We start from the raw sequence: 11,524 nt of genomic DNA, 5'->3' as shown, positions 1-11,524 counted from the left end.
TCAGCAGGGATCCTGCATTTTTATGCCCCTTAAGGCTTTTGTAAGTGATTTTCTTATCGTTTCCTCAATTTTGCTATCCGTTTCTCTCTGATTCTTTTTGTACATCTGTCTAAATCAGTTTTGCAGAGTCAAATTATGTATTTCAAAAATTGAGCAACTCAATTTGTGTCTGATAATTTCCTGGGTAAATTATGCAGTGTTACACTAACTGTCATATTAATCATGAATATCTGGGGTGCTATCATAATTATTGTTATGAGGGTTAACATATTAGAGAACAGACATTGCTGCAAGACTTTAAGACTTTAGGTAAACTACCCAGCTGTAAGATAAACACAATAGAATCCTGATTTTGATAAATAAATACATCTTCTGTAAGTTTTCATTTGGAATAAAAAAAAAACACAAAACCCCCAAAAAACAAAGAAAGAAAACACAGTGTTCACCAGCCCAGTTTCCATCTAACTGAAATCCTAACCTGTAGATGACAGATTAAGGAGAGTAGATAGAATAGAGACTCTTGCTCTAGTTTAGATTATATTCTTCGTTCACAGAGGTGGCAAAATATATGCATTGTTACCAGTGGGTCCTCCCCTAGCACATGGCACAGCAGGAAGTACTTTTCTGCTTTCAGTTACTCTGTGTTTCACAGGAGGTGAAAGAGATTTTGCACAACATCTGAAGGAAACCAGAACTTTTATTAGTAAATCAGTGACTCTCTGTACCTCTAAAAATCAAATTATAGTTGTGAAGTTCCGGACTGCTGAGCTCCCCTGAATTTACCCCCTCCTTCTGAAGGGAAATATTGCTGTATTTTGCTTCCCACACTTCTTACATTTAAAAAAAAACTGAAAAAGGAAAAAAAAGAAAAATGGCAAAAAGCCCTCTATGTTTCTATTAGTGTTCAGCTAAAGTTGCAGTTTCACTCTTCATGGAATTGAAACTCGCATGCTCTTGGCTGTGTGACAGCAAGCCTTCCTAATATGAATTAAAAGAAACCAAACCAGCCTTAGCCCAAAAGAAAAGGCAAAGTGTCGTTACAGCTATTAGAATTTCCAAAGTTTGTAGGTATAGACTGCAAGGAAGATCTCCAAAGGCACCGAGCACCTGTCAAGAATTACAGTGTAGGGTGATGGGACACTGTGCTTTAGAAAACCTACTTACAATCTAAGTGAGTGGCCATTAAGGATCTCATGTTCAAGCATCATGTATCACAGATGTGGTTAGGTGCTTGAAGAAATCAACTTTCAAAATCCAGTGTGGGCCAAGTCATTCTCTTATTCACAATCACTTAAGCACATTTGTTTTTTAATAAGGTGAATCACTATAAATGAATAGAAGCTAAATTTCTCTTCTGGTGGTACACAATCTGTGAAATCTTCAGGGTGGAATAGCTAGCATAGGGTGTTTGCAATGAAGGTTTTCCTCCTACCAGAAATGCATTGAATGGCCTTGTAGAAGGCAGTAGGATTTTAGTGAGATGTCTGCTTTAGTTATGATAACCCACAATGAAAATCTCAGTGCCTCTTGTGTGAAAAGTAAATTCCAGTTACCAATAAATAGCAGAGGAATTGTACTTTATTTGGGTGCTTTTAGTAAACAGGCACAAAGGTGAGCAATATAGTCCTGAGCCTATAATGAATTAACGAGCCCTTTCCTAGGCTTTAATTAAAATGGTAATGATGCTGTACACTTTCTTGGTTTCCTTTATGTCTGTATGATTCTGCCACAAAAACCAGTGAATTTTTAAGTATGATTGCAAATTCTTTCTGTGTTCATTTTTCAGGTTCCAGTCTTCCAAAATGACCAGTCTTCCTTGGCTCCATCACAGACAGAGAAATTATGATCTGCTATTTAAAATATAAATACAAAAGGAAAGAAGATATAAAAATCTCCAACCACCCCATCTAATAAATATCATAACCATTCAACTACTCTGTCCTGCTAAGCATAAAAACTTCTAAGAAAGAAGCTCTCAGACACCGCGTTCCATGAAAAGCTGGACTGTCACCATCTGAAGCCTATCAGTGTCATTATTAACTTGGTCCCTTCTATGCTCTCCCACAAAGTTTTCATTTCTTTTGTATACTGTTTCCTATGCCCTTACCACTACCCTTTTTTTCCTGGTTTATTTTGGTTCCCTTCCCCTAGAGTCCCTTTCACTTAACAGACATTTATTCCGCTGAGTATTCAGCTTAAGAGATTTGTTCTTGAAGTTACAGCAGAAATGAACACCAAATTATATTTATAAAAATCACCAAATTTTCAAATTTGAAGCACTGTTAGTATAAATTAGTAATTTCTGTCTCTCTGTGCAGCTTACACTAAAAAAAAAGGGGGGGAGGGGGGTAGGAAAGAAGGAACTTGAGATTCTGCAAATCTTAGCTGTCTGAAGTGAATGTTACCCTTACATAGCACACTAGTGTCCTAGCTGACTGATCTCACGCTGTGTCCCCAAATATTTTGCAATTGCCCTCCTTTGGGGCTTCCTGTGGCTTGGATGTTCATCTTTCTGGAGCAGATTTTATTATAGTTCTTTATGGTATGACACTGTAGGTAGGTAAAATACACAGTTTGAAATTAAAACCTTGTTCAACTGTAGCAAAGAAGAGAGCAAATTGCAACATGAGACCAAAAAAGCACATGGATGCATGAGTCATGTGAGAAGTTGTAGAAAAAGGCCAAAAAAAAAAAAAAAAAAAAAAAAAGTACTCATTTTTATGGGGCATGGAGAATAAATGAGGTACTGTTGTTTTAATTTGAAGTACAAATGTTTGAGGAAGTAGGTTGCAGCAGTTGTTTCACATTTAATTGTTTTTTCAAGTTGCAGTCCAGCTGGAGAGTAGTGACAAAGTAGTGATTACGGCTGTTGTCTTGAGTGAGTTATGTCAGGTTATACTCTTCTCTGCACCTGAGCTGAACCAGTGGGGACCTCCTTTATGCTGTTTTTTTCTGCTCTGATTTACAGTCTCCTCCAGTGACAAATCTGCCAGATCTGAAGCACACACAAAATGGTAGGTTAAACTTTCACTTTAAATTTGTTTTTAAACCTTTATGACTGGAACTGTTGTGGGAAGCTTAGAAGATCATATTCTGCTTTTCTGCTTTCTAAATATCCCACTTTACTATTGTAGCTAGAAGCTGTAATACATAATGCAAGGAAAGGAAAACATTTATTTGAGCCTAAATGGCTACTATTTAATTGTACTGCTGTGCTACAGAATGAGTATAATAATGTCTTTTCTAACTGTTACATTTTCTGAGGTGTTCTTTTTTCTCAAGCCTTTTCCTCTGTCATCATTTAAAATACATATGGAACACCTACAGAAAAAAAAAAAAACAATCCTTCAGAAACACCTAACTGTATTATTTTTGAATATTTGATTACCCTAAATCAGTACGGGTTAATGAATATGCTGGTTAATATCAAAAGATTAGTGCTTGGTTTACATCTTGCAAAGCCAGACGTTCATGTCAATACTCTAGCTGAGCTTTCAAACTAACAAAGACATTGCACAAGTCAGCGTTTCTTGTTTCTTCTAATTAAAACAATCTTTTTTATTTGTTCTTGTACTGTAACAGACTACACATGCAGATAGACAGACACAGCACCAGAATTTAGCAGTTTACAGTTAAGACAGCTAATGCATTAAAAAGGTATCAGGAAACAAAGTTATACAAAGAAATGAAGCACAAAGATGGTAGGAGATAGGCTGTCTCTGCAACAACACTTCAGTTCTTAAAAATTCTGCAATATGTAAGAGCTCAAAATGAGAGCATTGCGAACATGTCAAAAGGCATTTTTTTTGATTTCTTAAGAAACACACAAATATATTCATGTAGACATTTAAGGCCCAGATTCATTGCAGTTAATTTTAGGTACTTAAACCTGCAGTGGTAGTTTTTGTTCGGTGTGCAGTCGGGTAGACCTCCATCTTCAGAGCTGAGCAGTGCCTGCAGGGCCTCCCTTGCATCTCTTCTGCTCTCTCTTGAATGTCAGTACAGCCCAGATTGATGGCAATGAATTGAGGAACTTGGGTAAGTGCCTAAAATTATATGCCTGAGTGCAGTGGCCAGTATGAGTATGTAAAAAGTTCGTGTCAATCTCACCTTGTCCAGCTCCTACTCTAGGGCTTGGACAGAGGGTCTTAATTTGGTTTAGAGAATCTTTAAAGGTCGATGCTAATTAACTTTTCCTCAAGAGCAGCAAATCTGTGGTTTGACCCCCAGTTAGCAGAAGATGTTCTCCTTTCTTTTTTTAAAGGAAGATAGGCTGCTGGAGTTTGAACTGTGGTGGTTGTCAGTATCTTCTTTCATGGCTGCATGTACCGTGTTCATGGCTGGTGAGGGTCAGCACTTTATGGTCTGCTGTGGCATGCATGGATGGATAAAAATAAATGGCATCCACGAGATAGAGCAACATACCCTTCAGTGCAGATCTCTGCGGTTTCCTTGCCACCTCTCTGCTGTGCTCCATGGGCACCTGCCTTGTCCAATCACCTTGGCTCCTGGAGTACACTGGTCTGGTAAAGCAAGAGATGGAAGTAGGCAAAAGCCAGGGTACCAAGGGCCATTCAGCTAGGATAAGCGCTCTTCAGTTTTCATCAGTCTAATAAAGTCTTTTACATGCATTATATAGTGTGTCCTTTGGAAAAGAAGAAAGGCAAAATATTTACAAGAACATACCCAGATTTTTCTTCAGCAATGTTCAAAGAAAGGCCTTCAGTTTTCCATTCTAACTGATACCAATGGTAGAGGCCTTCCTTCTCCCTCCCATATGCCTGCCCATATAATATGGGTAAAAACCAGAGTTCTAAGAAAAAAAGCTAGAGTGGTGGGAGAAAATGAATGTCCTTTACCTTCTCCAAATTGGCTCACCACTTTATCCTTATTCACCATTTTCATCCAAGTGCTTGTCAATACTGGGAAATCAGAAAAGTTCATCATCCTCTAAACCTGATTGATCAGACCATGTTGAAGACACTGGTGAACTGTCTTACCCAGTAACCTCTGTCTGGGTGGGTTTCCAAAGTGAATTGCTGTAAACCCAGAGAAGGTTATTTTTATTCTTAACAAATGAGTTCACAAGAGCTGAAAACAATTACATATGAATTTACAGTCATGGCCAGGTTATTCCAGGTCAGCTTTCCTTGGAATGATAGTCATGGCTACCAGCTGGGACATTTACCTACATTGCTTTTTTTCATGAAAGTCAGCTGAAAAGAAGAAAGCACCATAGCACTTCCTGGCAATGGGAAACCATGGTAGAAGAAAGGCTGTGGTGTAGCACAGTACCAGGTTACACTGAATTTGAGGTCTGCAGTGGATTTTTACTTTTTTCCTTCTGCAATTCAAAAGCTGACTGAACAAATCCCCAGGGTGACTCCTCTTGGCTGTTAAATACAGATAGCAGAAGTCGGGTGCTGTGTGAGACTTGATCCGGGTTCTCTACCATCTACTGCCCTGCTAGTCATAGAATCATAGAATAGTTAGGGTTGAAAAGGACCTCAAGATCATCTAGTTCCAACCCCCCTGCCATGGGCAGGGACACCTCACACTAAACCATCCCACACAAGGCTTCATCCAACCTGGCCTTGAACACCGCCAGGGATGGAGCACTCACAACCTCCCTGGGCAACCCATTCCAGCGTCTCACCACCCTAACAGGAAAGAATTTCCTCCTCATATCCAATTTAAACTTCCCCTGTTTAAGTTTGAACCCGTTACCCCTTGTCCTGTCACTACAGTCCCTGACGAAGAGTCCCTCCCCAGCATCCCTATAGGCCCCCTTTAGATACTGGAAGGCTGCTATGAGGTCTCCACGCAGCCTTCCCTTCTCCAGGCTGAACAGCCCCAACTTCCTCAGCCTGTCTTCATACGGGAGGTGCTCCAGTCCCCTGATCATCCTCGTGGCCCTCCTCTGGACTTGTTCCAGCAGTTCCATGTTCTTTTCATGTTGAGGACACCAGAACTGCACACAATACTCCAGGTGAGGTCTCACAAGAGCAGAGCAGAGGGGCAGGATCACCTCCTTCAACCTGCTGGTCACGCTCCTTTTGATGCAGCCCAGGCTGCGAGTGCACACTGAAGCCGGCTCATATTCATTTTCTTATCGACCAGCACCCCCAAGTCCTTCTCTGCAGGGCTGCTCTGAATCTCTTCTTTGCCCAGTCTGTAGCTGTGCCTGGGATTGCTCCGACCCAGGTGTAGGACCTTGCACTTGTCGTGGTTGAACTTCATAAGGTTGGCATCAGCCCACCTCACAAGCATGTCAAGGTCCCCAGAGTACTCCTTCAGATACACAGATACATAGGTAGATTTAGTATAGTAATCTCAGGTAATGAATGCAACAGAAGCCCAATTAATTTCTGAGTCTGTGTCACTTGTAAGGCACGTCTTAGACAAAACTCGCCAGGGTTTTCACATGCTGTTTGAGAGAGTCTTTATATATTCTTGTGTCCCAGCTAAATAGAAAAAAAACCTTTTCACGTGTCTTGAACACTTTGCCTAATCATCTGATTTTCAGCTGCTTAACTGGGTATTTACATTTAGTCGATATTATTACAAGCATAACTAATCCTGGTTGTTTAAGAGCGCTCTGTGTACCATGCATCTTCCAAGCCTTCTACACTGAGTTTTCCAGGGGGAAAACATGATCTTCATTATTGTGGGCTTTTTGTCTTTAAGTCTCTGGACCAGCACCAGACACAGGCAGTTAAGGCTGTGCAACATAGAAAAATGGTCATGGCCCCTTTGCCTATGCTAGACAAGCCATGGCAGGAAGCCTGCTTGCCTGGCTGGCTGCCTCTGGCCAGAGGGATGGGCTTTCTTTGACACTGACTGTTACTGAGGAAGTAACTATTAAGTTGTGAAATATCAAAAGCTTACTGCTCTTCCCCTAAAGACAGAAATCTATAGAAGAGGCAAGACCACAAAGACTTGACAGATAGAGGGCCCATTTTGGAAGGTTCTTTAAATGCCTGTAGGATTTTGCCTCTACTTGTTTACTGCTTATTACTCTTTTATGGGACATAATCAATCTTAAGTCCATGAAAATCTGACGTTCATTTCTACATTTGCATTGCTACAGTGCTCTCTTGGAGCTCTGTCCTTATTGGACCATGAAAATGTAAACAGGTATTAAACCATATAGAAGTATATCCAATGACTGGCTTAAATTGACCATATATCCATTCTACTACATATTAGAGGAAGAATCCCTATGATAATGTGAAATTTTAAATAAGACACACACCTGTTAGTATGGTTTTACGTGACTACAGATTTTCACATGCTTCAAAAACCTAACTTTGCTTGGTTACGCTATTATACAATGGCAAATTGATGAATGTTTAACACCTTAAAAGAAGAAAGTTCACAGAGACATAGCCTTTAATCACCTGCCTTGTCATTTTTTCAGTAATTTTTTTTTATGATTCATTATTTAAAGAGTGATAGTTATCTTAACACTCCGATACTCAGTGATAAGAAAATAAAAAAAGGATTTGAGGAAATACTAACATACGCCTCCCGCAAACTTGTAATCCTCCCTATACATCCAATTCTTGCCAGTGTGAGAGACAGGACCACAGGCTAGCAGTGTATTTTGTCTGACCAAGCATGTGCTTGACCTAATGTCCTATGACATGCTCTCATCACATTAATTCTTCCCTATTTCCTTATTTTTAGGTACCTCATGCAAAGATGTCAAATGCGCTGCCATTTGTCTTGCTCTTCCCATTTCCGATGCTGCTGTCAGGAACTTGGTTTCCCAAAAGTTTACCCTGTGATGTTAATACCTTCGAAAATACTGTGACAGTGGACTGCACCAATCGGCGTCTCCTGGAAGTCCCCAGAGGGATCCCTGAAAATGCTACCAACCTTACCTTAAGTATTAACCACATCCCCCATATCAATCCAGCATCCTTTGCCCATCTTGTAAACCTTGTGGAGATTGACTTCAGATGCAACTGTGTGCCTGTCAGAATGGGGCCCAAAGACCATGTGTGCACCACACAACCGAAGATCGAGAATGGCAGTTTTGCTGCCCTGACCAGATTGAAGTCATTGTATTTGGATGCAAACCAGCTGTGGGAAATACCCTGGGGTCTTCCTACTACTTTAAGTCTGCTGAGCCTGGAAGCAAACCATATCTTTTCTATCCAAAAAGCCAATTTGTCAGAGCTAGGAAACATAGAAGTATTGTATCTGGGACAGAACTGTTACTACCGTAATCCATGCCATGTTTCATTTGAAATTGAAAAAACAGCCTTTCTGGAGCTGAAAAAATTAACAATACTATCCCTGAAGTCTAACAACTTAACTCATATTCCACCCAATTTGTCATCTACATTAAAGGAATTATATATTTACAATAACAAGATTCAAGTGATTCAAGAACATGACTTGAGTACCCTTCACAACCTAGAAATTCTTGATTTAAGTGGTAACTGCCCACGCTGCTATAATGCCCCATATCCTTGTATTCCCTGCCCCAAGAGCACAATTGAGATACATTCAAAGGCTTTTAATTCCTTGAAAAATTTAAGAATTTTGCGACTTCACAGTAACTCTATTCAGAGCATACCCAGCAGCTGGTTTAAAAACTTAAGGAATCTCAAACAGCTTGACCTCTCCCAAAATTTCCTCGTAAAGGAGATTGGAGATGCTCAGTTTCTGAAGTTTATCCCCAGCCTTGTAGAGCTTGACCTGTCCTTTAATTTTGAACTGAAGATGTATTCTCCAACCTTGAATTTGTCTAAATCTTTTTCTTCCCTCTCTAACCTGGAAACTCTGAGGCTCAGGGGTTATGTCTTCAAAGAACTGAGAGAAGGAAATCTAGATCCATTGCTCAGTCTTAGAAATCTAACAGTTTTGGATCTTGGGACTAATTTTATTAAAGTTGCTGACATGAGTGTGTTCAAAAAACTCCCATCTCTTAAACTCATAGACCTCTCAGTGAATAAAATTTCTCCTTCTTCAGATGAAAGCAACTTTTATGGGGTTTGCTCTAATCCTAGGATTTCAGTAGAGCAATACAACAGGCAAGTATTAGAGGAAATGCATTATTTCAAGTATGATGAGTATGGGCGAAGTTGCAGGTCCAAAGACAAAGAGGCTGCTTCCTATGAATCTTCAGTCAAAAAAGACTGTCTGGAATATGGAGAAACTCTGGATTTAAGCAGAAACAACATATTTTTTATTAACCCCTCAGACTTCCAGGGACTTAGTTACCTCCGATGCCTCAACTTGTCAGGTAATGCAATAAGTCAGACTTTAAATGGAAGTGAATTCTCCTACTTGTCTGGATTAAAATACCTGGATTTTTCTAACAACAGGATTGACTTGCTATACTCAACTGCTTTCAGTGAGTTAAAATTTCTAGAAATTCTAGACCTAAGCAATAACAAACATTATTTTCTGGCAGAAGGTGTCACTCACATGCTTAGTTTTATGAAAAACTTGGCCCATCTGAAGAAGCTGATGATGAATGAGAATGAAATTTCTACCTCTACTAACACAGGAATGGAAAGTCAGTCTCTTCAAATTCTAGAATTCAGAGGAAATCGTTTAGATGTTTTATGGATGGATGGGAATGCTAGATACTTGTCATTCTTCAAGAACCTGACTGGCCTGGAAGAACTGGATATTTCCTTCAACTCTCTTAGTTTTTTGCCTTACGGTGTTTTTGAAGCTATGCCTCCAGAACTCAAAATCCTCAACTTAACTAACAACCGGATGAAGAGTTTCAAATGGGAAAACCTGTACCATCTGAAAAAACTAGAAACTCTGGACCTCAGTAATAACCTTCTGGCTACTGTTCCCCAAGAACTGTCCAATTGCTCTTCAACAGTCCAAAACCTGATTCTCCGAAACAATCACATTCAACGGCTGAGCAAACATTTTCTCAGAGGTGCTTTTAAACTGAAATACTTGGACCTCAGCTCAAACAGGATCCAAATAATTAAGAAATCTAGCTTCCCTGAAAATGTCATTAACAACCTGAAGATGCTGCTCTTGCATGGCAATCCTTTCAAGTGTAACTGTGATGCTGTGTGGTTTGTTTGGTGGATCAATCAGACTCATGTGACTATTCCTCTTCTGGCCACAGATGTGACCTGTGCTGGCCCAGGAGCACATAAAGGAAAGAGTGTGGTTTTCTTGGATCTGTATACCTGTGAGCTGGACACCTCATATTTGATCCTGTATGCTCTGTCAGCTTCAACTGTCCTAGGCCTTATGGTGTTCACAGTGATAAGCCATCTCTATTTCTGGGATGTGTGGTATAGTTATCATTACTGCACTGCCAAGTGGAAGGGCTATCGGCATTTACCTTCACCAGATGCTTGCTATGATGCCTTTATTGCTTATGACAATGAAGATCCAGCTGTGAATGAATGGGTGATGGAAGAACTGGTTGAAAGGCTGGAAGATCAAAGAGCCAGACAGTTCAACTTATGCCTAGAAGGAAGGGACTGGCTCCCAGGACAACCAGTCTTTGACAACCTTTCCCAGAGCATTCAGCTGAGCAAAAAGACCATATTTGTACTGACCAACAAGTATATTAAAAGCGGCAGCTTCAAGACAACATTTTACATGGCCCACCAGCGGCTTCTAGACGAAAAAACAGATGTCATTATCTTGATATTTCTTGAGAAGGTTTTGCAGAAGTCCCGATATGTTCAGCTGAGGAAGAGGCTGTGCAGAAGTTCTGTCCTGGAATGGCCAACTAACCCTAGATCTCAGCCCTACTTCTGGCAGTGCCTGAAAAATGCAATAGCTATGAACAATACCCTGGCTTACAACAAGCTCCTCCAGGAAACCGTTTAGCTCTGCCCTTCTCTGTAAATATTATTATGATGCATGGTGAGAAAAATATCCTAAACTTCATTTGGAGAAGCTGTCAAAGTGTAGAGGATAAATGTTAATTGTGATATTGTACCCCAAAAAGAAACGCACAATTAGTCCCAAATGATAGTTCACTTGTTTTGCTATGACAAGACAGAACAGAACTGTTGCCAGCATGGATGTTTAGCTGATATTCACCCTGCTTGGTACTGATTGCTGCACAACAACAGAAGATGCACTACCTACTGGAAGTCCCTGGTTAGAACAGAATCACCACTTCCAAATTTCAGTTCAGTGGAGGCCTCCAGCACCACCTGTGGTTGGGTCAGGTGTGGGTGAGACACTTGCTCAGCTTATCCTACACAGATTGCCAGGAGGAGTTTGGCTGTGCCTGAAGTTGCTGCTGTTCAGATCTCTGCTGGAGTAAATGTAGTTTTAACAGAAAACTATAGTTTCTGTATTTGGTGTATTTATGAAAAACAAGAAAAGTATCTGCTGACACATTTGTCTCAGAAAATACCTTAAGCAGAGCTCATGCTTTAATTTTAGGAGTTGGGAAAATCTAAGAATGATTATCTTTTCATTTCAGGCTTACAGCTGCCGAGCCTACTGCTTCTGAGTGGACAGCAGCCCTAATCACTGGGGAGAGGAAGTTCAGGTGGGACTGCTGTCAGAG

At 40.3% G+C, this 11,524-nt stretch overlaps 1 protein-coding gene across 2 annotated transcripts; it reads left to right on the top strand.

Annotated features, from left to right (window-relative positions):
* Nucleotides 1-2,733: 2,733 nt before the first annotated feature.
* Nucleotides 2,734-11,294, top strand: TLR7 (toll like receptor 7). Of its 2 annotated transcripts, XM_065677444.1 has the most exons (3): nt 2,734-2,878; nt 2,969-3,014; nt 7,690-11,294. In XM_065677444.1, the coding sequence occupies exons 2-3, from the start codon at nt 3,012-3,014 to the stop codon at nt 10,828-10,830; spliced, it is 3,144 nt and encodes a 1,047-aa protein (XP_065533516.1). In that variant the 5' UTR covers nt 2,734-2,878; nt 2,969-3,011; the 3' UTR covers nt 10,831-11,294. The 2 variants fall into 2 exon arrangements, with proteins under 2 accessions (XP_065533516.1, XP_065533515.1); XM_065677443.1 differs by having other exon boundaries at nt 2,734-3,014.
* The last annotated feature ends 230 nt before the right edge of the window (nt 11,295-11,524 follow it).

Source organism: Lathamus discolor, chromosome 4 (genome assembly GCF_037157495.1).
Source record: "Lathamus discolor isolate bLatDis1 chromosome 4, bLatDis1.hap1, whole genome shotgun sequence".
Classification (NCBI taxonomy): Eukaryota; Metazoa; Chordata; class Aves; order Psittaciformes; family Psittacidae; genus Lathamus; species Lathamus discolor.
This window is presented reverse-complemented; position numbering and strand designations above follow the sequence as displayed.